The 26700-nt window shown below is 50.0% G+C and overlaps 1 protein-coding gene across 1 annotated transcript; it reads left to right on the top strand.

The window, feature by feature from the left end:
• The first annotated feature begins 229 nt into the window (after positions 1 to 229).
• Positions 230 to 26321, top strand: LOC133116870 (protein FAM117B-like). The gene is made up of 8 exons (XM_061226870.1): positions 230 to 1277; positions 7336 to 7469; positions 11164 to 11256; positions 13781 to 13894; positions 20703 to 20843; positions 21258 to 21492; positions 21859 to 21979; positions 22794 to 26321. Exons 1-8 carry the CDS (start codon positions 464 to 466, stop codon positions 23056 to 23058), a joined length of 1917 nt encoding a protein of 638 aa, XP_061082854.1. The 5' UTR covers positions 230 to 463; the 3' UTR covers positions 23059 to 26321.
• Positions 26322 to 26700: the final 379 nt, after the last annotated feature.

The following is a 26700-nucleotide window of genomic DNA, read 5'->3' as shown; positions in this document are numbered from 1 at the left end:
GTTACAGAACAGGGCTAAACAATACACATTGGACTTCCCTTTAGATTCATCTTAAATAATTAATATTTGCACTCGCTTTCTAAAGGATTTTTGTTTCTTTAAGAAACTGGAAAGGTTGGACTTTTGTTGAGTGTCCAATTGGAAGTTGCTACAGGGCGGGGGTTGGCCAATGGGAAGCGCGGAGGCTGAGTGGATTAGGGGTTGGCAGAGAGACAGGGTGCGTGGCGAGCGAGTGGCTCCAGTTAACGAGCGAGCCGTAGCAGCCCAGCTGCGCTAGAACTGGACGTTTGCGCAGCGACAGGGAAGAGACACGAGCACGATAAATGGACTTTCTAACAAAGGACAAAAGACAGCAAGCCAGCGACTTTTAAATAAACCTCTTTTTCGTTGAGTATTCTCCACAAAGGGTAAAATAGCATTTTCTGCATTTACGCACAAAAGGGCGTTGCTGAATAAGACAGCAATGTCTCAGAGAGTTCGACGAAACGTGTCGCCGACTACCAACATTCCCGCGAGCAGCGGTGGGGGAGGTGGGAATGGTGGTGTTGGAGCTCCGGGGGCTAATGCGGGATTAAGCTCGTTTGGTCGCCTGGTGCCCATGAAGGCTACCGTTCCGTTTCAGCTGAAACTTCAGCCACAGCCCCCCCTGCAGACGAGGTCGCCGCATGGTACCCGGAGCGGGGGAACCAGCCCCAGCGCCAGTGGATGCGAGGCGACCGGAGCGCGCACGTCGACGTCGAGCAGCCGGAGCCCCACTCGTGCTGTCTCCGCCAGCGCCTCCCCGCTCGCTCCATCCTCCGCCTCTCCTCCCTTCTCCTCCTCGCAGCACGCGAGCCCCGCCGCGGCCGTCGGCACGCAGACGGCTAGCGCTTCCTCGGGGGGCACCCCCACCATCACGACCCACGCTTCCGCGTCAGGCACGGGTAGCGCGACGGGCAGACCCCCCCAGCCGCCACCTCCCGCCCCCCCACAACAGCAGCTCGCCGTGTCCTCCGCGCACGGCACCATCCACCATAACAGCGGCAGCGTCATCAGCAGCCTATCCGCGCCCCCGTGTTCTGTGCCTGGCAGATCCCCGTGCTCCTCCCCCACGCCGCCGCTGCTCTGGCTGTCAGACTCTTCGCTGCAGGCGCCATCACCTTCGTCCTCCTCCTCCTCCTCCTCGTCATCCTCAGGTGGCCCCCGGGACAGACCGCAGCCCCCGCCCCAGCGCGCGTCCCCGGAGCCCGGCAGGCAGTCCCCCGAGAGACGGAGCCCGGGCTCGCCCATCTTCAGAGGTGTGTGTGCGCGCCGTGAAAAACAAAAACAATAGACTCCAGGAGATAATAGGGATTGCGCGTGTACGCCGCCCTGATCTCAGGTACGGAGTAGCATGAGGGTCAGCATAACAGGGCATCTGGATTGTAAGGTGGTGTGCAAACTGGAATGAATGCAAATGCTGTTCATTTTATTAATTCACGGATTCATCTTTCGTTTATATTCCTGTGCGGCAGCGCGGCTTGCACGGGGATTGGGATTGTGTGTATAAGAACCTCCTGTAAGGGAACTGCTAATCACGGTGGCATCTTTTTTGAAATATTTTGGGAATTTTAACCTTTCTGCTTGTAAACCGCCATTGTGTCCTATTTCATGTTTTCAGGCCTGAAACGTGTAATGTGCACAGGCTGCTAGTGTAAACACTCAGTTGTATCAGATTAAATCTGTCATTTCCAGACAAGCCTGTTTGTTTGGCACCCGCGCTGTGCCAGGTGTTGCGCGGCCCTCCGGTGGACGCTCGCCCGTTGTTGCTGCCTCTTTTCCACAGATGAGAAGCGACGGCAGCGAGACTATCAGCATCCTCATTGGCTGCATGCTGTCGGTCCAATCAGTGCTCGCATTGACGTTATTGGCGCTGTTGTGCGGCGCTGTTGCGCGGCATGCTAAGCGTGTTAGCGGCGCCGTTAGCGGCATGCTACGCGTGTTAGCGGTGCTGTTAGCAGCATGCAAAAAGTGTTAGCGGCGCTGTTGTGCGGCTTGCTATGCGTGTTAGCGGCGCCGTTGTGCGGCTTGCTAAGCGTGTTAGCGGCATTGATAGCGGGCGCTGAAATGCCCATCTGCTCCAGCGCATTAGCTCCCTGGGCTGTGGGGGAGGGGCGGGGAGGCCAGAAAAACAACAAGGAAGGAAGGTGGGCACTGCTGAGGGAGTCTCGTCTCATCCACAAATGAAAAGGAAGAAGGCAAAGTAGCTTGCCTGGCTAGGGGGATGTTCCTTGTGTTTTCGGGGGGACGGAGAGGAGATGACAGGCTCTGTCTGCTCACAGAGGCTTGGCCTGTGGGGCAGTCCTGCTGTTTGCGCTTGATATCTGCCGCTGAAAGCTGCTGACGGTCATATTGCTCCTGAGTCTATAAAGACTGTAAAATCAGTGGATCAGCATGTGTAATGACTCCGCTCCCATGACTGGGACCCGCAAGGTCGGCGGTTCGATCCCCGGTGTAGCCACAATAAGATCAGCACAGCCGTTGGGCCCTTAACCCTTCATTGCTCCAGGGGAGGATTGTCTCCTGCTTAAGTCTCAATCAACTCTTAAGTCGCTTTGGATAAAAGCATCAGCTAAATGACATGTAATAAGGTCTGGGGTGATGAGAATCAGCAGGCCCCCAGACTCCAGAGTGCTGACAGTATAAAAGGCCTGTTGTGTGTGTATGTGTGTATTATGTGTGTGTGTGTTATGTGTGTGTATATGTGTGTGTGCATTACATGTATGTGTGTATATGTTTGACATTTGCACAGTGTGCTGGTTTCTCTTTCCCATGTCAATGTGCCATTCCCACGGTGATGTTTAAATGATGCTAATTGGAGATGTAGATCCTGGTCTATTTATAACATTAAGTGTCCTCTGTGTTAGCTCTTTGGCCAGCCAACCAGGCCTGAATATCAGTGGAGAAAAATGAAGCTATTTAACATCAACAAACACTCATACAGCAGTATGTGTTGAAATTGAAACGATGAATGAGTTTGTTGATTCCCACGTACCTGGTCATGTGGTTATGAACAGAGGGAAGGTTTGGGAAGTTGTGAGGTGATTCCAGGCCCAGACTCAGATCCGGTGGAGTGTTTCTGGGAGAAAAACACGGCTGAGCTGGGCAACCCCCCCCCCATGACTCAGAGGAGTCAAATATGCCCCTGACGTGAACAGGCCAAATTTCAGGATTCCTGCGTATTTCATAAAACAAACAGACCCTGGACAGGTGTAAGTTCAGGTTGTTTGTTTTAGATTATCTAAGCAGTTGTATGATCAGCAGTTAAGCAAATGGACGAACCTTGACATGGGTCGGAGGTGTTGGGTCAGAGCGGAGGTGTTGGGTCAGGTCGGAGGTGTTGGGTCAGGTCGGAGGTGTTGGGTCAGAGCGGAGGTGTTGGGTCAGAGTGGAGGTGTTGGGTCAGCTCGGAGGTGTTAGGTCAGCGCGGAGGTGTTGGGTCAGTGCGGTGTATGGTCAACTCGGAGGTGTTGGGTCAGAGCGGAGGTGTTGGGTCAGCGTGGCCGTGTTGGGTCAGCTCAGAGGTGTTGGGTCAGTGTGGAGGTGTTTGGTCAGAGCGGAGGTGTTGGGTCAGCGTGGCGGTGTTGGGTCAGCGAGGAGGTGTTGGTTCAGGTCAGAGGTGTTGGGTCGGCGCGGAGGTCACGGAGGCTTGTCTGGAAAGCTGTGCTGGCTGACGGGGGAATGCTGCGGAGTGTTTGTGCTCTGTGTTATCTGTTCTAAGCTGCACACAGAGAGGAGTACGTGTGGGGAAGGTTTGTGTGAACCAACGGAGAAAGACAAAACAACCCTCCTACAGTACAGCAGATTACACTCTCACTCATTCACACTCTGGGCCTCATCTGTGTGTATCTGTGTGTCTGTGTCTGTGTATGTGTCTGTGTGTGTGCATGTATGTCTGTGTGTGCGTGTGTGTGTGAATGTACAGTGCATCCGGAAAGTATTCACAGCGCTTCACTTTTCCCACATTTTGTTATGTTACAGCCTTATTCCAAAATGGAATAAATTCATTTTTTTCCTCAAAATTCTACACACAACACCCCATAATGACAACATGAAAGAAGTTTTTTTTGACATTTTTGCAAATTTATAAAAAATGCAAAACTAAGAAATCACATGTACATAAGTATTCACAGCCTTTGCCATGAAGCTCAAAATTGAGCTCAGGTGCATCCTGTTTCCACTGATCAACCTTGAGATGTTTCTACAGCTTAATTGGAGTCCATCTGTGGTAAATTCAGTTGATTGGACATGATTTGGAAAGGCAAATCAAAAGACAGTGCATGTCAGAGCACAAACCAAGCATGAAGTCAAAGGAATTGTCTGTAGACCTCCGAGACAGGATTGTCTCGAGGCACAAATCTGGGGAAGGGTACAGAAAAATTTCTGCTGCTTTGAAGGTCCCAATGAGCACAGTGGCCTCCATCATCCGTAAATGGAAGAAGTTCGGAACCACCAGGACTCTTCCTAGAGCTGGCCTCCCGTCTAAACTGAGCAATCGGGGGAGAAGGGCCTTAGTCATGGAGGTGACCAAGAAACCGATGGTTACTCTGTCAGAGCTCCAGCGTTCCTCTGTGGAGAGAGGAGAACCTTCCAGAAGGACAACCATCTCTGCAGCAATCCACCAATCAAGCCTGTAAGGTAGAGTGGCCAGACGGAAGCCACTCCTTAGTAAAAGGCACATGGCAGCCCGCCTGGAGTTTGCCAAAAGGCACCTGAAGGACTCTCAGACCATGACAAACAAAATTCTCTGGTCTGATGAGACAAAGATTGAACTCTTTGGCGTGAATGCCAGGCGTCATGTTTGGAGGAAACCAGGCACCGCTCATCACCTGGCCAATACCATCCCTACAGTGAAGCATGGTGGTGGCAGCATCATGCTGTGGGGATGTTTTTCAGCGGCAGGAACTGGGAGACTAGTCAGGATTGAGGGAAAGATGAATGCAGCAATGTACAGAGACATCCTGGATAAAAACCTGCTCCAGAGTGATCTTGACCTCAGACTGGGGCGACGGTTCATCTTTCAGCAGGACAACGACCCTAAGCACACAGCCAAGATATCAAAGGAGTGGCTTCAGGACAACTCTGTGAATGTCCTTGAGTGGCCCAGCCAGAGCCCAGACTTGAATTCGATTGAACATCTCTGGAGAGATCTGAAAATGGCTGTGCACCGACGCTCCCCATCCAACCTGATGGAGCTTGAGAGGTGCTGCAAAGAGGAATTGGCGAAATTGCCCAAAGATAGGTGTGCCAAGCTTGTGGCATCATATTCAAAAAGACTTGAGGCTGTAATTGCTGCCAAAGGTGCATCAACAAAGTATTGAGCAAAGGCTGTGAATACTTATGTACATGTGATTTCTTAGTTTTTTATTTTTAATAAATTTGCAAACATAAAAAAAAAAAAACTGTTGTGTGTAGAATTTTGAGGAAAAAAATGAATTTATTCCATTTTGGAATAAGGCTGTAACATAACAAAATGTGGGAAAAGTGAAGCGCTGTGAATACTTTCCGGATGCACTGTATGCGAAGGAAATTCCTTCATTCCAGCTCAGAGGAATATTTCTGTTTGTTCCTCTGAAATGCCAGAATATCCCAGCAAGAGGCCGTGTACCAGCCTGTCGCATAGCCTACAGCAGGGCTGCCCAACCCTGTTCCTGGAGATCTACCATCCTGTAGGTTTTCACGCCAAGCCTAAGAAAGCACACCTCATTCAACAGCTAGAGCAGGGCTGTCCTGTAGGTTTTCCAGTGTGAGGTTGGACCAGGTTTGTAAATGACAAAACAAGTTGGGACATTAAAACTGTGTGGAGATGAGTGGGCTGGAGTCACCCTGACTCTGCCCCTAGATCTGGGGGTGACCTCCTTCGAAAGCCAGCACCCTTCTTGCTTTGTTAAAAAGCAGAAAGGATGGAGAAAATGGCAGGTGTTTGTGAAACGTTTCCCTTGAAAGAGTTCGGGTTGAGCGAGCGAGGGACAGAGTGGGGGAGCTGCTGGAGGAGGCTTCCAGAGGAAGGAAAGAGTGAGCGAATAAGGGAGGAGAGAGGGGGAGGGAGGAGGGAGGGAGGGGGGCAATTATTTGTGGCGTCTCAGAAAATGTAGGTCAGGGCGATCAGGCTGCCGGCCGCTCGGTAATCAGCTGTAAATTCATTAAAGATGGCCGCCGCGCGTGCCTGTCCGTCTCCATCCGCCCGTCTGCAGCGGGGAAGCGGTTCAACCGCGGCAGAGCGTGTTTACACTGCCAACTGTGTGCGTGTGTGTGTGTGTGTGTGTGTGTGTGTGTGTGTGTGTGTGTGTGTGTGCACGCGTGTGTGCGTGCGTGCATCTGTCTGTCGAAAGAAAGAAAGACATTGGAGCAGATCTTCATTCTTAAATGAAATTAATTGGTGTTAATAGAACAAAGGTAAAATGTCACTGCCAGAACCCAGTGACACAAAGGAAGTGACTACATTTCCCAGGGTTCCTGGGTTCTGGCTGTGCTTCCTGGATTTGTCTGGGTGTTATTTTGGCATTGTAGTGCGTTATGGCATCTGCTGTTTTATTTTAGATGGTTTCACACAGTTTACACATTCTCTCTCTCTCTCACACACACACACACACACACACATACACACAGTCTCTCTCTCTCACACACACACACATACACACACACGCACAGTTTACACAATCTCTCACACACTCGCAGTTTACACAATCTCTCACACACACACAGTTTACATAATCTCTCACACACGTACATACACACACAGTTTGCACAATCTCTCTTTCTCTCACACACACAGTTTACACAATCTCTCACACATATGCACACATAAAATTGCATTTTCAAAGAAGTGTTTAGTTCTAATAAAATTTAGCAGTAAGCCATGCACTGGTATCAAACAGCACTAATTAACTACCTAACCCTAACCCTAACCCTAACCCCTACCCCTAACCCCTAACCCTACCCCTAAACCCTAACCCTAACCCCTAACCCTAGCCCTTAACCCTTACCCCTAACCTCTAACCCTACCACTTAACCCCTACCCCGCACCCCTCACCCCTAACACCTAACCCATAACCCTACCCCTAATGTCTCATGTGACAGTCAGTCATGGTGGTATCTGACCTGTTTGGTTGTTTGTTCTGTGATCTTGATATGCACAGTTTTGTGCGATGCTTTGGATAAAAGCGTCTGCTAAACTGTAATGGTAATGTAATGTAAAGGTAATGTAATGGTAATTGAATGTAATGGTAATTGAATGTAATGGTAATTGTTCTCTCCCCCCCCCTCCAGAGAAGCCCCGGGTGGCCCCCGGCCCCGCCGCCCCCCCTGGCCCCGCCCCCCCGGCCCCCCCTCCCTGTGTGCATCACAGCTGCTCCCTGGACACGCTGACCGGGCCGTACCTGTCAGGCCACTGGCCCCGCGACAGCAGCCACGCCCAGTGCGCTCCCTGCATGAGGGACAAGGCCACCCAGGTGAGCCCCGCCCAGTCAAGCCCCGCCCACCCACACTGCCCCGCCCAGGTCTCTGTGCTGAGGGTTGTGTTGGTCTCTGTGCTGAGGTGTGTGTTGGTCTCTGTCTTGAGGGTTGTGTTGGTCTCTGTGCTGAGGTGTGTGTTGGTCTCTGTGCTGAGGTGTGTGTTGGTCTCTGTGTTGAGGGTTGTGTTGGTCTCTGTGCTGAGGTGTGTGTTGGTCTCTGTGCTGAGGTGTGTGTTGGTCTCTGTGCTGAGGTGTGTGTTGGTCTCTGTGCTGGTCTCTGTGCTGAGGTGTGTGTTGGTCTTTGTGCTGAGGTGTGTGTTGGTCTCTGTGCTGAGGGTTGTGTTGGTCTCTGTGCTGAGGTGTGTGTTGGTCTCTGTGTTGAGGGTTGTGTTGGTCTCTGTGCTGAGGTGTGTGTTGGTCTCTGCTGAGGTGTGTGTTGGTCTCTGTGCTGAGGTGTGTGTTGGTCTCTGTGCTGAGGGTTGTGTTGGTCTCTGTGCTGAGGTGTGTGTTGGTCTCTGTGCTGAGGTGTGTGTTGGTCTCTGTGCTGAGGTGTGTGTTGGTCTCTGTGTTGAGGGTTGTGTTGGTCTCTGTGCTGAGGTGTGTGTTGGTCTCTGTGCTGAGGTGTGTGTTGGTCTCTGCTGAGGGTTGTGTTGGTCTCTGTGCTGAGGGTTGTGTTGGTCTCTGTGCTGAGGTGTGTGTTGGTCTCTGTGCTGAGGGTTGTGTTGGTCTTTGTGCTGAGGTGTGTGTTTGTCTCTGTGCTGAGGGTTGTGTTGGTCTCTGTGCTGAGGTGTGTGTTGGTCTCTGCTGAGGGTTGTGTTGGTCTCTGTGCTGAGGGTTCTGTTAGTCTCCGTGCTGAGGGTTGTGTTGGTCTCTGTGCTGAGGTGTGTGTTGGTCTCTGTGCTGAGGGTTGTGTTGGTCTCTGTGCTGAGGTGTGTGTTGGTCTCTGGGTTGAGGGTTGTGTTGGTCTCTGTGCTGAGGGTTGTGTTGGTCTCTGTGCTGAGGTGTGTGTTGGTCTCTGTGCTGAGGTATGTGTTGGTCTCTGTGCTGAGGTGTGTGTTGGTCTCTGTGCTGAGGGTTGTGTTGGTCTCTGTGCTGAGGTGTGTGTTGGTCTCTGTGCTGAGGTGTGTGTTGGTCTCTGTTTGTGTCGTTCTGCCAGAGTGAAGGAGTTTCCTCTAGCCCTGCCCCCTGGCCCATTTGGCCCAGTGCATTGTGGGTGGAGTGCACACAGGAAGTCGGGGGGGGGGGGGATCTGGACCCAAACAGAGCTGCAGTCCTGGGGCTTTCTGCCAAAATAACTCCACCAGTATGACACGGGTTACCATAGAGACCACACAACAAATATAACAAGTCATACACACTCTTGCGCACACTCATATATACACACACACACACACTTACTGCCTACACATACACGCACACTGTGCATACATACACACTGCCTACACATACACGCACATTGTGCATACACACACACTGCCTACACATACACACACATTGTGCATACACACACACATGCACACATGCATGCACTGCGCTGTTGTAGATCCTTGGCATTCCCTCATGCATGGGAATACATCTGTTGATTGTACTACATTGTTGGCTTGTGAAATGGAAAGGTGTGTTTCCAATGAGCAGCAGTTCTGCAGGCAGAAACGCCTTGTTAATGAGAGACGTCAGAGGAGAAGGGCCAGACTGGTCAAAGCTGACAGGAAGGTAACAGTAACACGAATAACCACACATTACAACAGTGGTATGCAGAAGAGCATCTCTGAACACACAACACATCAAACCTCTTCAGTGGATAGGCTACAGCAGCAGAAGACCTAATAAATACCTAATAAAGTGCTCACTGAGTGTATCTCTGGCACTGTCTCGGGTTCAGGGAGAGATGTAGTACTGAACAAAGTCTTGGTGTTTGTACAGCAAGTATGACTGCTACAAACACCCTTCTGGGCGATAATCTGATGTGGAGGAGGTGTGGAAGTTATCGGGGTGACAGACTTGCAGGTGTTGAGGATTAGCCGCTGTATGTTTGAAATGGGGCGGCACGGATGGTGCAGTGGGTAGCACTGCCGCCTCACAGCAAGGAGGTCCTGGGTTTGAATCCCGGTCGGCCGGGGCGTCTCTGTGTGGGGTTTGCATGTTCTCCCCGTGTTTGCGTGGATTTCCTCCGGGTACTCAGGTTTCCTCCCACAGTCCAAAGACATGCAGGTTAGGCTGATTGGAGAGTCTAAATTGCCCGTAGGTGTGAGTGTGTGAGTGAATGGTGTGTATGCCCTGCGATGGACTGGCGACCTGTCCAGGGTGTATTCCTGCCTTCGCCTGTTCTGTTTGCAATGAAGCGTTCTTGAAATAAATGCATTTATTTCTGAAAATAAATTTGTGTATGAATGTTTGTGTGTGTCTGTCTGTGTGTGTGTGTGTGTGTGTGTGTGTGTGTGTGTGTTTGAGTGTATAGAGTCCCCTCAAAAAGTATTAGAACAGCAACGTCAATTCCTTTGTCTTTGCTAAACACTGAAGACAATTGAGTTTGAGGTCAAAAGCTGTACATGAGATGACAGGTCCAAATTTCAGCTTTTATTTCCTAGTATTTTTATGTAGATTTGTGTGTTCATTTGTTTCTGGTCCATCAATGTTAAATATGTTCTTTTTTTTGTAATTTTCTGTCATGCCAATAAAGCAACTTGAATTGAAATTGAATTGGGGGAGTGATGGAGAGAGGGAAAGAGAGAGAGAGAGAGGGAGAGAGAGGGGGAGAGAGAGGGAGAGAGAGAGGGAGAGGGGGAGAGAGGGAGAGAGAGGGAGAGAGGGAGAGAGGGGGGAGAGGGAGAGAGAGAGAGGGGGGGGATTTCGTAACATTGCATCAGCACCCTGAGGCTCTTTCTCATGCGTCTCAGCAGAACTGCAGTGTCAAACCCCCCTGCAGGGATTTCTGTGAAAAGCCTTGCTTATTCCCCCCGTTGGTCACACCACCATGAATAACTGCACTGCAATAGTGTTGTTGTAGTCATTATGATGCCTGCTGTTTGCATCAGACTACATCTCCCATCAGCCATTTCTGCCCATTCAGTTTTGACTGGTGTTCAAAATGGCTGCCATTCTTGTTGGTTAGGAGCTGCACGTTAGCCAACACAACTCCACGTTAACCATGCCAGGGACCTGTTTCACAAAGCAGGATTACTGAGTTAACTGGATAACTGCGCTGAATAAAACCCGGAACATACTGGAACGACAGCAAACACAAAATAGTTTGGCCTATCGGAGTTTATTGTTCACTGGTTCACTAATGACTCTTTCCCTCTCTCTTTTGGAAAATCATTATTTTTTAAAAATGTAGGTTTACTGTCAGGGCCCAGTTCTGACAGTATTGCTCTAGCAAATGCAGATGTTGTTGTAGCCCTTGCTCTGTGGGTGACCGCAACACCAGGTCATCTGCATAGAGCAAGAATTTAAGTTCTTTGTTGTTTAGGGTGAGGCCAGAAGCTGAAGATTGTTCCAATAACACCGCTAACTCATTGATGTAGATATTTTTAGAGTTGGTAACAAGTTGCGTCCCTGAGTGGAAAAAATCTGTTCTTTTATTGCCCATGTTTACTCTATACATATTGACATAAATTGACGTGATTGTCATCAATGTTTTTTTTTGGTGCACAAGTTAATTAATCTCTCTCTCTCCTCCTCTCTCTCTCAGACTCCCAGTGCCTGGGCTGATGAGTGTTCGGAGAAGAGGAGGAGCTCCCACAAGCGCTCAGCCTCGTGGGGGAGCACCGACCAGCTCAAAGAGGTCAGACCCAACCCCCCCATTAGATACCCCCCCCCCATGTGTCCATTGAGTGCTCAGCTCCCCCGCTCCGCTCCCCCCCGAGCCGGCCTGGGACACTGGTATGGTGATCATATTAATCTGGGTCTGCAGTGACCCTTAAGCGCCCCAGTGTCACCCCTAATTACTCACTCCCTACTCCTGACCCCTGACCCCTGACCCGTGACCCCGGCCTGCTAGTCCTGTCCCCAGTCCTCCCCTCACTCAGTTCAGCTCGCAGGCTGCATTCTGTACGCTGGAGCTGAGAGCACAGTGCTGCGATCACTGCTTTACTCCTCCGTCTCTCTCTCTCCCTCTCTCCCTCCCTCTCCCTCTCCCTCTCCCTCTCTCTCTCTCTCTCTCTCTCTCTCTCTCTCTGTGGTACTTCTGTCCTGTCTGAGGCTTCATCCGCTGGCTGGATTTTATTCTTGCAGGTTTTCTCTTTCTCTGTCTGTTCCACAGTTCAGGTGTTTACGGATTGAGCAGCAGGGTCTTGAGTGTGTAAATGAGAGACACACCTGTCCCCAGAGCACTGCATCTGAGAGTGAGACTGCACTTTGGCAGCATTTCAAACCAAAACTGGAAGAATCACTGTGATCCCAGTTATTGACTAAACCAATGGCAGTATTTTTATGTAAATATTGCTTGATTAACATAAGTATAACAGATGGTATTTAGATACATTTCATTACATGTACATTACATTACATTACATGGCATTTAGCAGACGCTCTTATCCAGAGCGACGTACAACGAAGTGCAGATCAAACAAGTACAAGTGCGAAGAGGACAGTTCCCGGTCCTAGTGTAAACACAATCAACTTCCAAACTAGCATACCACAGTTGGCAGCTAGAATACCCCGAGTACAACAATACAATAGCTAATACAAAAAAAACAACAACAAAAAAAACAACAATATCGATACAAGTAACAATATCTATACAATCTATACATAAGTGCCATTACAGTCTATGGCATATATAAGGCTAATCATGGTGGTGAGTTAGGGAGGGAAAGGTGTAGCCTGAAGAGATGAGTCTTCAGTCTGCGCTTGAAGGAGGTCAGAGACTCTGCCATTCTGACATCCACCGGGAGGTCATTCCACCACCGTGGGGCCAGGACAGACAGCAGTCGTGAGCGTGAAGTGCAGGTGTGGCGAGGGGGAGGCGCCAGACGGCACAAAGTGGCAGAACGGAGGGGTCTTGCTGGTGTATAGGTCTTGATAAGTGACATGTAAATGTCTACTTGTACGTGGAGTTAGCAGGATGCATTTCTGCTTGTTTATGGAGTATGTGCTATACGCTGGTTAGGTAACTGGTCTGTTTGTTTGTTATTTCACTTAATTTTCTGCTCCAACACTGCTTATTATCTCAGCGGTACTGTGGGAGGAAGCTACAACTCTGCATTACCCAAACTATGGTTTTATAAGTGCTGTTTTGTGATACTTCATCTTGTGTTTATTTCTACCCTGCTGTAAAATATAACTATGCAGCTTGACCAGCTTAAATATGTGCTGATTAAGCTGGTCTAGCTGGGTATGAGCAGGTCAACCAGCATGGCCAAGCTGGTCATGAAGCTGGTCTTGCTGGGTATGAAAACATGGCTTTCAAAACATGGCTTGAGCTGTTTTTTTCCAAAGGGTGTTATATATTTAAATTCCAACTCATTGGCATTCAGTACAAAGTTTTAGTTGCATAAACTCAGCAGGTGTTACAGAAAACTGCTCTTGAAGTTCTGAAGCCTGGTGTGATGAGTGAATGCTGAGTGTTTTGCAGACGCACACATGCTCAATTTGGCACACTGCTCTTCTGTACAGGTGTAGTGTGTGTTTGGTTGTGTGTGTGTGTGTGTGTGTGTGTGTGTGTGTGTGTGTTTATGAGATTGGCAATAATAATAAATGTCGGTCTAAAACAGTGAAAGGGAGTGTATTTGCGCGATGGAATTTTTATGTCATTCCTGTATGAATGGCCCCTCTAACCATCCTCCCTCCTCTGTTTCTCCCTCTCTCTCTCCCTCTCTGTCCCTCTCTCTTCCTATCCTCTCTCATCCCTTTCTCTCATCCCTCTCTCTCTCCCTCTCTCATCCCCCTTCTCTCTCCCTCTCTCATCCCCCTTCTCTCTCCCTCTCTCATCCCCCTTCTCTCTCCCTCTCTCATCCCCCTTCTCTCTCTCATCCCTCTCTCATCACTCTCCCTCTCTCATCTCTCTCCCTCTCTCATCACTCTCATCCCCCTTCTCTCATCCCTCTCTTCCCCCCTTCTCTCTCCCCCTCTCTCATCCCTCTCTCATCCCTTCTCTCTCCCCTTCTCTCATCCCTCTCTCTTCCCCCCTTCTCTCTCCCCCTCTCTTCCCCCCTTCTCTCTCCCCCTCTCTCATCTCTCTCTCATCACTCTCCTCCCCCTTCTCTCATCCCTCTCTCTTCCCCCCCTTCTCTCTCCCCCTCTCTCATCCCTCTCTCATCCCTTCTCTCTCCCCCTCTCTCATCCCTCTCTCTCTCCCTCTCTCTCAGATTGCTAAGTTGCGGCAGCAGCTTCAGCGCAGTAAGCACAGTAGTCGTCACCATCGCGACAAGGAGCGCAAGCCCCCCTTCAACGGCAACCATGCCGCCATCAGCCAATCACAGGTGAGCTCACACCTCCGCTCTCTCTGGTAGGCTGAGGGAGATGCTGTTGTTGCCATGTTAGCGGTTGTTACGGTGACCTTGGATTTGCCAGCTGTTTTTTCTGGAGACGCAGTACAGACGGGGTTTGTTTGGAGTCAGGGTGAGGAAGCTGTTTCTGCCACTCTGTGGAGGGTTTTTTTTTCCCTATGGTTTGTGGTGAATTGGGAGGAATAATGTAATGCTGAATTAGAGATATCACATATTATTTATGCAAGGTTTTTTCCCCCTGATATGTGCTCCTGAGTGCGGGTGATTCAGTACAGCAGGTATTGACCATGTATCTGTAATTTACACCAGTTCCATTGACACACACACACAGACACCCCACACACACACACACAAACACAGACACGCCACACACACACACACACACACACACACACAAACACACAAACACAGACGCCCCACACACACACACACACACACACACACACACACACACACAAACACAGACACAGACAGACACAGACACAAACACCCCCCCCCCCACACACACACACACACACACAGCCGCACACATACACAGACACAAACACCGACACACAGCCACACACACACAAACACACACAGCCACACACACTCACAAACACCCCACACACACAAACACAGACACAAAAACACAGTGAACAGGGTCGCTTATGTTTCTGCTGCGGGAGGCTTGTTATTCTTCTTGGGTATTTCCCCGACTGTGAGGAGTTTCTGCTGCAGATTAACTGTAATGAGAAGCAGCTGAGGCTCGAGCCAGGGTGAGGCTGTGTGCTCTGGGCTGTTAAACTCGGCCTGACTGTGTGTGTGTGTGTGTGTGTGTGTGTGTGTGTTTGAGAGAGGGAGTGTGTGTGTGTGTGTGTGTGTGTGTGTGTGTTTGAGAGAGGGAGTGTGTGTGTGTGTGTGAGAGAGAGAGAGGGAGAGAGTGTGTGTGTGTGTGTGAGAGAGAGAGAGTGAGAGAGTGTGAGGTTGTGTGTGTGTGTGTGCGTGTGTGGGTATTTGTGTGTCTGTGTGTGTGTGTGTGTGAGAGAGAGAGAGAGAGAGAGAGTGTGTGGGTGTGTTTCAGAGACTGTGAGAATGTGTGGGTATGTGTGTGTGTTAGAGAGAGTGTGTGTGTGTGTGTGTGTGTGTGTGTGTTTGAGAGAGAGTGTGAGTATGCGTGAGGGAACAGCCTGGTTTCAAACATAGAACAGACTGAAGAGGAAAATGAAATGGAAATGTAACACACACACATACATATACATATACACATGCACACCCATACACACGCACGCATGCACACACACACACACACACACACACACACTCTCCCCCAGGCTAAATGTACGGTGACTCGTGCAGCCTGAAGCTGTGGGTTCTTTTTCTTCCAGACAGTGCAGCAACAGCGCCCACTGCTGGCCAAACACACAGTGGGAGAAATGCCTTCCACTGGAAATGTCTGCTTGGCTTTGTTAGAGACAGTTTACTGACCCACCTCCTTTCCCAGACCACAAACCCCCTCCATTGAGGCTACAGCCTGCTCTTTGGTAGTTTTTAAACATATTTTGTTTCAGTATAAACAGTAACAGCTTCTTCCACTAGTTTTTAAAATATCTCAGTACTGTGTACTCAGTGTACCTTACATTATATCATAGTTATTTAGATGAAGTTTTTAACCATAGCAAGTTACAGTTGATTTGACTGAGCAGGGGCCAATCCCCCCTGGACCATTATGGGGTTAAGGGCCCATGCACATCAGCATTCTCTTCCTGGTTTTAGTTTCTAATACCCACACAAAAAATTCACAAAGATGTAGGTTTTTATTTTTTGTTTTTTTTTAAAGCCCCTAACCCCACCCCTGAGCCCAATTCCCCCTCCTGTGGTCAGCTCTCTGTACGATAAACATGTCACTTCATGTGGGAAATTGTTTTATAAACGGTTTGGAGAAATAGCACTTGAATTAACAAATCGAAAGCTAAAAAACACTAAAAACTGTGTTGTGGGCCATCAGGGGCCATCAGGGGCCATCAGGGGCCCAGCAGCTGCACTAATATGACCTTTTCCGCTACGCTACAGGCTGCCCCAGTCATGTACCTTAGCCACTAGGCTACAGGCTGCCCCAGTCATGTACCTTAGCCACTAGGCTACAGGCTGCCCCAGTCATGTACCTTAGCCACTAGGCTACAGGCTGCCCCAGTCATGTACCTTAGCCACTAGACTACAGGCTGCCCCAGTCATGTACCTTAGCCACTAGACTACAGGCTGCCCCAGTCATGTACCTTAGCCACTAGGCTACAGGCTGCCCCAGTCATGTACCTTAGCCACTAGGCTACAGGCTGCCCCAGTCATGTACCTTAGCCACTAGGCTACAGGCTGCCCCAGTCATGTACCTTAGCCACTAGGCTGCAGGCTGTACCTTAGCCACTAGGCTACAGGCTGCCCCAGTCATGTACCTTAGCCACTAGGCTGCAGGCTGTACCTTAGCCACTAGGCTACAGGCTGCCCCAGTCATGTACCTTAGCCACTAGGCTGCAGGCTGTACCTTAGCCACTAGGCTACAGGCTTCCCCAGTCATGTACCTTAGCCACTAGGCTACAGGCTGCCCCAGTCATGTACCTTAGCCACTAGGCTGCAGGCTGTACCTTAGCCACTAGGCTACAGGCTTCCCCAGTCATGTACCTTAGCCACTAGGCTGCAGGCTGTACCTTAGCCACTAGGCTACAGGCTGCCCCAGTCATGTACCTTAGCCACTAGGCTACAGGCTGCCCCAGTCATGTACCTTAGCCACTAGGCTGCAGGCTGTACCTTAGCCACTAGGCTACAGGCTGCCCCAGTCATGTACCTTAGCCACTAGGCTGCAGGCTGTACCTTAGCCACTAGGCTACAGGCTGCCCCAGTCATGTACCTTAGCCACTAGGCTGCAGGCTGTACCTTAGCCACTAGGCTACAGGCTTCCCCAGTCATGTACCTTAGCCACTAGGCTACAGGCTGCCCCAGTCATGTACCTTAGCCACTAGGCTGCAGGCTGTACCTTAGCCACTAGGCTACAGGCTTCCCCAGTCATGTACCTTAGCCACTAGGCTGCAGGCTGTACCTTAGCCACTAGGCTACAGGCCGCCCCAGTCATGTACCTTAGCCACTAGGCTGCAGGCTGTACCTTAGCCACTAGGCTACAGGCTTCCCCAGTCATGTACCTTAGCCACTAGGCTGCAGGCTGTACCTTAGCCACTAGGCTACAGGCTTCCCCAGTCATGTACCTTAGCCACTAGGCTACAGGCTGTACCTTAGCCACTAGGCTACAGGCTGTGTAGAAATGTGATTTCAGTGGCCATCTATTAGTGGGCCCGTGTTTAATTTGGAGAGAAAGGGGGAGGCATTCCACTGCCCCAACAAGGCATGTGTGTGTGTGTGTGTGTGTGTGTGTTCAGCAGTCTGTGTGTGTGTATGTGTGTGTGTACAGTAGTGTGTGTGCAGCAATCTGTGTGGGGGTCTGTAGTGTAGTGGTTAAGGTAAATGACTGGGACTGGGACACGCAAGTTTGGTGGTTCTAATCCTGGTGTAGCCACAATAAGATCCGCACAGCCGTTGGGCTCCTGAGCAAGGCCCTTAACCACGCACTGCTACAGGGGAGGATTGTCTCCTGCTTAGTCTGATGACCTGTATGTCGCTCTGGGTAAGAGCATCTGCCAAATGCCAATAATGTAATGTAATGGGGTGTGAGTGTGAGTGTGAGTGTGAGTGTGAGTGTGAGTGTGTGTGTGTGTGTGTGTGTGTGTGTGTACTGTCGGGGTGTATCCCCAACAATAATGTAGGGATTTTACACTCTACAGTACAGTGGTGTCTGTGTGTGTACAGTACCTGTGTGTGTGTACAGTGGTGTCTGTGTGTGTACAGTACCTGTGTGTGTGTACAGTGGTGTCTGTGTGTGTACAGTACCTGTGTGTGTGTACAGTGGTGTCTGTGTGTGTACAGTACCTGTGTGTGTGTACGGTGGTCTGTGTGCCTGTGTCATTACATAATGAGCTGTAGCCTTCGTAAATAAGACGTTAATTTCAGGCAGACTGCAACCGCAACAACACACCCTTGTTTGTGCTGCAAGCTTCATGTACGTAAATCTGGCGAGTTTCATCCATTTTAATTTCACCAACAATCTGATTTGAGTTCTTGTCGTTTAGTATTGCAGTGATGTCATGGCTAATTTGTTAGCTGTGGTGGCGTTGGCTGGCTGGCCTCGTCTGCTGCCACGGGATTGGTGGAGTAGAGCAGAAAGAGATGGTTGCCATGGTTTCAGGGCCAGCTGCTTATTGTCAGCGCAACGCAGTGGAGAAACAGCTCCATCAGGGGGAGAGAGGGATTGAGCTGGGCTGAGAAAATATGGAGCATTTTGTGAGTGTGAGTGTGTGTGTGTGTCAGAGTGTGTGTGATTGTGTGAGTGTACACGTGTATCTCAGCGTGAGCGTGTTTCACTGTGTGTGTGTGTGTGTGTGTGTGATTGTGTATATATACGTCTGTGTGTATATATGTGCTTGTAGGTGTATCTCAGTGTGTGTGTATATGTTTGTGTGCATGTTATTAGGATGTGTGTGTGTGTATGTTTGAGTGTGTGTGTGTGTGTGTGTAGGCGTGTATCTCAGTGTGTGTGTGTGTGTGTGTGTGTGTGTGTAGGTGTGTATCAGTGTGTGTGTGTGTACGTGAGTATGTTTGAGTGTGTGTGTGTGTAGGTGTGTATCTCAGTGTGTTTGTGTTTGTGTGTGTGTGTGTGTGTAGGTGTGTATCTGTGTGTGTGTGTGTCTGTGTAGGTGTGTATATCAGTGTGTGTGTGTGTGTGTGTGTAGGTGTGTATATCAGTGTGTGTGTGTGTAGGTGTGTATCTCAGTGTGTGTGTGTGTGTGTGTAGGTGTGTATCTCAGTGTGTGTGTGTGTTTAGGTGTGTATCTCAGTGTGTGTATGTGTGTATGTATGAGTGTGTGTGTGTGTGTGTGTGTGTAGGTGTGTATCGCAGTGTGTGTGTGTGTGTGTAGGTGTGTCTCTCAGTGTGTGTGTGTAGGTGTGTACTCAGTGTGTGTGTGTGTGTGTGTAGGTGTGTATCGCAGTGTGTGTGTGTGTGTGTGTGTAGGTGTGTATCTCAGTGTGTGTGTGTAGGTGTGTACTCTGTGTGTGTGTGTGTGTAGGTGTGTATCTCTGTGTGTGTGTGTATGTGTGTATTCAGTGTGTGTGTGTGTGTGTAGGTGTGTATCGCTGTGTGTGGGTGTGTATCGCAGTGTGTGTGTGTACGTGTGTGTCTCAGTGTGTGTGTGTGTAGGTGTGTACTCAGTGTGTGTGTGTAGGTGTGTATCGCTGCGTGTGTGTAGGTTTGTATTGCAGTGTGTGTGTGTGTGTGTAGGTGTGTATCGCTGTGTGTGTGTGTGTGTGTGTGTGTAGGTTTGTATCTCAGTGTGTGTAGGCGTGTATCTCTGTGTGTGTGTGTGTGTAGGTGTGTACTCCGTGTGTGTGTAGGTGTGTATCTCAGTGTGTGTGTAGGTGTGTATCTCAGTGTGTGTGTGTATCTGTGTGTGTGTGTGTGTGTGTAGGTGTGTATCTGTGTGTGTGTGTGGGTAGGTATGTATCTCAGTGTGTGTGTGTATAGGTGTGTATCTCAGTGTGTGTGTGTAGGTGTGTATCTCAGTGTGTGTGTGTGTGTAGGTGTGTATCTCAGTGTGTGTGTGTGTGTGTGTGTGTGTGTGTAGGTGTGTATCTCAGCATTAGTGTGTCAGTGGGTCAGTCATTTCTCAGCCTCCTGAGGGTGCTGAAACAGGCCAATCACAGACAGGCTGGGTTTTTAAGATGCCCCACTTTCTCCCAGTGCCGTCCCAGTTCTACACTGACCCCCCGCTGCAGCCCCAGTTACCTGCTGACCTGCCCCACGTTAAAGCACAGGAGCCCCAAAACTGCCACTCACATCAGCACTGAGTGACTGTGTGAAGTCACACTCACACTCACACACACACACACTCGCATTCATACACACACACTCACATTCATACACACACACACACACACACTCACATTCATACACACACACACTCACATTCAGACACACACACACACACACACTCACATTCATACACACACACACACACACACACACTTACTCACACACACACACTCACTCACTGCGTCACAGGAGAGCTTCCCTGTGCTCCTGCCATCCTTGAGAGGGAGAAAGGGAGAGAGAGAGAGAGAGGAGGGGGAAGTGAGTGAAAGTGAGCAGGGGGGAGAAGGAGGGAGAAAGTCGAGCTGTGTGATTGGAAGCAGCACTCAGGTAAGGTGAGCTGGGGAACTACAGGTGTTACAGACGCTGTGTGTGTATGTGAGTGTGTGTATGTGACTGAGAAGAGTGTGTGTGTGTGTGAGTGTATGTGAGTGTGTGTATGTGACTGAGAAGTGTGTGTGTATGTGAGTGTGTGTATGTGACTGAGAAGAGTGTGTGTGTGTGAGAGTGTGTGTGTGTGTATGTGAGTGTGTGTATGTGACTGAGAAGAGTGTGTGTGTGTGAGAGTGTGTGTGTGTGTGTGTGTGAGTGAGAAGTGTGTGTGTGTATGTGAGTGTGTGTATGTGACTGAGAAGAGTGTGTGTGTGTGAGTGTGTGAGTGTGTGTATGTGACTGAGAAGAGTGTGTGTGTGAGAGTGTGTGTGTGAGTGAGAAGTGTGTGTGTGTGTGTGTGAGTGAGAAGTGTGTGTGTGTGTGAGTGTGACAAGTTTGGCTCACAGATGCACGTGCCACACTGCCTCTCTCCCGGAGTGCTAACCCCCCCCTCTCCCCCAGGCTCCGATCCCGAAGAGTGTCCTGATCCCCATTCCCATCTCCAAGCCCGTGTCCCGCTTCCGGAACAGCGTGGAGGGCCTGAACCAGGAGATCGAGCGCATCATCGTCCGGGAGACCGGGGAGCGCGACGAGCAGCTCCTGGTGAGTGGAGCCAAGATGGCCGACACCCACACCCTCAGCCACCCGCACACAGTGGGGCCTTGAGCGTGTGTGTTAGTGTGTGTGTGTGTGAGTGGTGCGTGTGTGTGTGTGTGTGTGTGTCCGTCCCTGTATAACATGACTGTGGGCCCTGAGCATGTGTGTCCCTGTATAACATGAATATGGGCCCTGTGAGTGTGAGTGTGAGTGTGAGTGTGAGTGTGAGTGTGAGTGTGAGTGTGAGTGTGAGTGTGCGTGTGCGTGTGCGTGTGCGTGTGAGTGTGAGTGTGAGTGTGAGTGTGAGTGTGCGTGTGCGTGTGCGTGTGCGTGTGCGTGTGAGTGTGCGTGTGCGTGTGCGTGTGAGTGTGAGTGTGCGTGGTGTGAGAGTGTTTTCTCACCCCCTCTCTCTCCCTCCAGCCTCAGGATGTCCCTGACGGTCACCGCGCCCCCCCTCCCCTCCCCCAGCGGAGCAGTAGCACGCGCAGCATCGACACGCAGACCCCCTCAGGCGGGGGCGGGGGGGGCCGGGGCAGTAACCATAGCGACAGCAGCAGCCGCTCACAGTCGGTGTCCCCCACCTTCCTCACCGTCACCAACGACACCGGCAGCCCGTGTTCCCACGACGACCTGCTGACGGACGGGCGCAGCAAAGGTGCGTGACGCGTGCAGTAACGCTGTCTGAGCAGCAAACAGCCAGGGTGACGCTCGCTCAGGTGTGCTCGGCTGAGGGAGAGGCCAGTGTAACACAGTGTATCAGGTGTAACAGTGTATCAGGCATAACACAGTGTATCAGGTAACACAGTGTATCAGGCGTAACACAGTGTATCAGGTGTAACACAGTGTATCAGGTGTAACACAGTGTATCAGGTGTAACACAGTTTATCAGTTGTAACAGTGTATCAGGTGTAACAGTGTATCAGGCGTAACACAGTGTATCAGGCATAACACAGTGTATCAGGCCTAGTGAGACGTGTTTCCCTGGTAACGACTGACACCCCCCACCCCCTCTCCCCCCCAGACCTGGGCTCGAACTCCCCCCTGCCCAAATACGCCTCATCGCCCAAACCCAACAACAGCTACATGTTCAAGCGTGAACCCCCCGAGGGCTGCGAGCGGGTGAAGGTCTTCGAGGAGACACCGTGAGTACCTCCTGCTCCTCCTGCCCTCTCCATCCTTCTCATCCTGCTCTCTCTCCATCCTTCTCCATCTCCTCCGCACACTCACTCCATCCTTCTTTACCTCCTCCTCATTCTCCCCATACTTCTGTTTTCTTCCTTATCTCCCAGTTTTAGTGGGGAGCTTGGTGTCACCATCCCTGGCCCCAGGGAGCCATGGGGATTTGTTTTTTTGTTTTCACCTTGAAATCTCAAATTATTCACATTTATGAAAAATTTCACTGCAGTCAACTTCACTGCAGTCTGCAACTCTCCAGACCCCTGAACTGGGAACATGGAATTAAAAGAGATTTCATTATAACATCCTTTTGTTCAGAACTATAAAATATATAGTTGTATAAGGAATATAGAGAATATAACATGTAAAGGAGTGAAATAATCACAAGTAGAATATTGTAGTTATGCAATAATACACGATAATTGACCATGAGATGATGTCACCGCTGTGCTGTGACGCCAGATTATAATTGCAGTTACACAACAGCTTTACAAACAGGTTTCTGTATTTACAGGAAAATTAAACAATACAGTAACTCACATAAAGTAACAACTATTATTATGCCGTTTTCTCGGTTCTAAGTGTTGCTAGGTTACAAGTTTATAAGAGTTTTTGAGTTTCGCCAAGTTTACGTGTAATGTGAGATTATATCACTCCTTCGAATGTCTCTCAGCCAATCAAATTGCTAGGTCGGAACTAACTGTTGTATAATGTATAAAAGACGTTAAAAAAAACGTCCGATTCTCATGTTTCGTTTTGGTTTTCCCGCGGCTGGGTCAGGATGCGGCCGGACGCGCCGCAGTTCCTCTGCCCCGACAGGAACAAGGTCAACTTCATCCCCAAGAGCGGCTCGGCCTTCTGCCTGGTGAGCATTCTGAAGCCCCTGCTGCCCACCCCGGAGCGCCCCCTGAAGGCCGGCGGCGGTATCGCGGCGCGCAGCCTCTCCCCCGCCCCGCTGGAGCAGGAGCAGCGCGTCACCCGGGGAACCAGCACCACCAATCAGCCGCCCAGCCTGCCCCGGCACCTGGAGGAGCCCGAGAGCTAGGGCCCGGCGGCGCCCCCTGTGGACAAACCAAGAAACTGCACCTTTCAAAATGCCTAAATTATTTTTAACGAAACCCAGCAGCCGTTCAGACCCAGCGCCTGTTCAAACCCAGCACTTGTTAAACCCAGCACCAGTTCAGACCCAGCATCCATTCAACATTAAATTCAAAGCTTTTTATTTTCTTTTGACAAGACTGGGAAAGTATTCACTTCCTGGAGCAGAAACAGCCTGACCAGCATCTCCAGAACATAACAAGCAGAAAAGGGTGTCGGTGGGGGGTCCAGCTGGCCCCCCCTGGTCTGCTCCTTGCTTCTGCAGAGCTGGGACACACACAGGTAAGACGTGCCGGGGCTCACCTGTGCAAGCTGGCGGAACCTGGCCTGTGCTTCTGAAACCTTTTACCGCGGAGCCTTTTCAAACAAACAGACAAACAAACAAACAAACAAACAAACCTGCTTTCTTTTCACTGTCAAAGAGGGTTTACCTTATCAGGACATGACTTTTTGGACTTGTCTGCGCAACCAAGAAACCTGGGTTTAAGACACGCCCCTGGTTGGTGAAGGTCAGTTCTGATTGGTTTCCGTAGGGCCCTCTGAGGCTCCGCCCCCTGTCTCTCGGGCTGGAGGCGGTACTGTAGCTCCGCCCAGATCCCCGGGTCCAATCAGACGGGACTGACACTCCAATCTGGCTGGTTACCGTGTGCTACCTGATTACCGTGCGTTACCTGGTTACTGTGTGTTACCTGGTGTGTCTCGACCGGGAGCTGTTTCCCCCTCGGTTTGCGTGAAAATATGTAGAAAAACAGAAAAAAAAGAATGTGTGTACCTTTGTGTGTCTGACGCGCACTGCTCGTGTCCTTGTTGTGGAGTGACATTTGACCGCAGGACTCGTGACTGCGGTAGAAGGTGTGTTCTGTTGGCTTTTAAGAAACACGATTGATTCAAAACTCTGGGTGGTGGAAAAGGACAGGATTTGACGCAGGCTTTGGTCACCAGACCCGAATAGAAAATGCTAAAATGGTGGTTGAGCAAAAGGCACTGTGAGGCTTTGAAGGGCGGGTCACAGGCTGGAGAGATGATGACAGAAATGTTTCTATGTGGAACTCTTATCAAAGGGGAAACGTACAAGCATTGGGCCTTTCTTTTTCAGGATTACATTTAAAACTGAAGTACTCGCACCGCTTATTCTCACACATGTAAATTCCTTTCGTGTTTTTTCGTCTGGCTAATTCTTGTTGACGACAACAGTTTTTCAGTTGTTTTTCAGACTCAGGTGGAAAAGACATTAGCAGCAATGAGGCGGCGGGGTCCTACAGCCAGACGTCGCAGGTTGTGTGTTATTAGGTGACTGTGGTCAGCTAGTAGAGAACCGCAGTAGCGCTGTGTAGAGCAGACTGCTAGCTGTCCGTTAGCGAGAGAGATGGCGGTAGCTGTGTAGAGCAGGCTGCTAGCTGTCCGTTAGCGAGAGAGAGCGGTAGCTCGTTAGCGCTGTGTAGAGCAGACTGCTAGCTGTCCGTTAGCGCTGTGTGTAGAGCAGACTGCTAGCTGTCCGTTAGCGAGAGAGAGGGCGGTAGCTCGTTAGCGCTGTGTGTAGAGCAGACTGCTAGCTGTCCGTTAGCGCTGTGTAGAGCAGACTGCTAGCTGTCCGTTAGCGAGAGAGAGGGCGGTAGCTCGTTAGCGCTGTGTAGAGCAGACTGCTAGCTGTCCGTTAGCGAGAGAGAGAGCGGTAGCTCGTTAGCGCTGTGTGTAGAGCAGACTGCTAGCTGTCCGTTAGCGAGAGAGAGGGCGGTAGCTCGTTAGCGCTGTGTGTAGAGCTGGCTAACGGGCGGACATGGAGGCGAAGACCACATTATTCAACCAGACTGATCCCCTGCTGATGTGCAGGGAGATTTAACGGTGCATCACAGCTGTAATTGCGTGTGTAATTGTGTGTTTTACTGCGTTGGTGAGAGGAGAGGAGTATCAGCCCAACAGACCCGTCCTCATAGCGTCACAGTGCTGACCGCCAGGAGGTGCTGACCAGGGGGTCCTTTAGTGTTCATCCTTTCATTCCTCGTTTGCTCTTTAATTTATCTTTATATTTTATTTATTGTTTTATTTAGTTGTAAAACAGGCTCGTTCCAAAGCCCTGGCTTTAACAGGTTATTCCACAGACTGCTTTGACTTGCCGTCCGTTACGGGAAGCTCTGAGGGTTTTTCATGGCGTTTGGAGAGGCAAAGCAGGCACGTCGCTCTGAAGCTGAAACAATACGGAGTTACTGAACGCATTCCAGACGCACGTTCCGTGTAATGTTGGGACAGGGAAATGCCATGGGATAGGAATCAGTCTTCCATGGTTTAGCTGTACTACAGGGTCATCAGAATCCGCTTCTGGAAGGGCTGGGCGTGTGTGTGTGTGTGTGTGTGTGTGTGTGTGTGTGTGTGTGTGTGTGTGTGTGTGTGTGTGTGTGTGTGTGTGTGTGTGTGTGTGTGTGTGTGTGTCAACGTATTTGTATTGCTTAATTATCCTGGTCATATACTCACTGCTGCCTTTTTCCATTGCTCAGCTCTTTTACCTGTCGGTTTAACCACTGGAAGTTAGTTATTTCACCCAAAACATTTATTACTGCTGCAAGATTTAACCCATTCGCTGCCCTGGTTGACAAAAGCCACCCAGTTCATTAACTGCCATGGGTGACAAATGTGACCAATTTTAAAGAAGGTAGCTGTCCACAAATAATTTAATTCATAGTGTTTGCAATATAGACTGCATTCTCTGCACGTTTGACATGTTCAGAGGCTGAAGTTATAATCTTTTTTAGAAGTTAAAATGTCACTCAGGGCAGTTAAACTCCCAGTCAGCTATACAATTGATGAGACGATTTGACCAGTAAATGAAGACGGAAAATTGAAACCAAAAAACCCCCCAGTCCTGGTGCCAGTGCCTTCTACAAAAAATGCCGTTTTGTAGAAGGGCTTGTGTACGTATGTGGCTCTGCTAGCTCGAGCTGTCTGTACGTACATGATTCAGCTAGCCGTGTGTACATATGGGGTTCAGCTGGCTGTGTGTACGTACATGCTTCAGCTAGCTGTGTGTACGTACATGATTCAGCTGGCTGTGTTTACATACATGATTCAGCTAGCTGTGTGTACGTACATGATTCAGCTATCTGTGTGTATGTACATGATTCAGCTAGCTGTGTGTACGTACATGATTCAGCTAGCTGTGTGTATGTACATGATTCAGCTAGCTGTGTGTACATGCATGATTCAGCTGGCTGTGTGTACGTACATGCTTCAGCTAGCTGTGTGTACATACGGGGTTCAGCTAGCTGTGTGTACGTACATGCTTCAGCTAGCTGTGTGTACGTACATGCTTCAGCTAGCTGTGTGTACATGCATGATTCAGTTAGCTGTGTGTACGTATGGGGTTCAGCTGGCTGTGTGTACGTACATGCTTCAGCTAGCTGTGTGTACGTACATGCTTCAGCTAGCTGTGTGTACATACATGATTCAGTTAGCTGTGTGTACGTATGGGGTTCAGCTGGCTGTGTGTACGTACATGCTTCAGCTAGCTGTGTGTACATATGTGGTTCACCTAGCTGTGTGTACAGGATCAGACCTGGTTCAGCTAGCTGTGTGTGGAATCAGACCTTCCTTTTGT

This window comes from Conger conger, chromosome 17 (genome assembly GCF_963514075.1).
Source record: "Conger conger chromosome 17, fConCon1.1, whole genome shotgun sequence".
NCBI lineage: Eukaryota > Metazoa > Chordata > Actinopteri > Anguilliformes > Congridae > Conger > Conger conger.
Note: the sequence above shows the minus strand (reverse complement) of the source record. Positions and strands in the feature narration are given on the sequence as shown.

What these genes read in the sequence shown, in the direction of transcription:
- LOC133116870 (XM_061226870.1), top strand. Translation starts at nt 464, where the DNA reads ATGTCTCAGAGAGTTCGACGAAACGTGTCGCCGACTACCAACATTCCC. An exon ending in AGCGCGACGAGCAGCTCCTG is followed by an intron (nt 20,844 to 21,257) that starts GTGAGTGGAGCC and finishes CTCTCCCTCCAG; the next exon opens with CCTCAGGATGTCCCTGACGG. An exon ending in GACGGACGGGCGCAGCAAAG is followed by an intron (nt 21,493 to 21,858) that starts GTGCGTGACGCG and finishes TCTCCCCCCCAG; the next exon opens with ACCTGGGCTCGAACTCCCCC.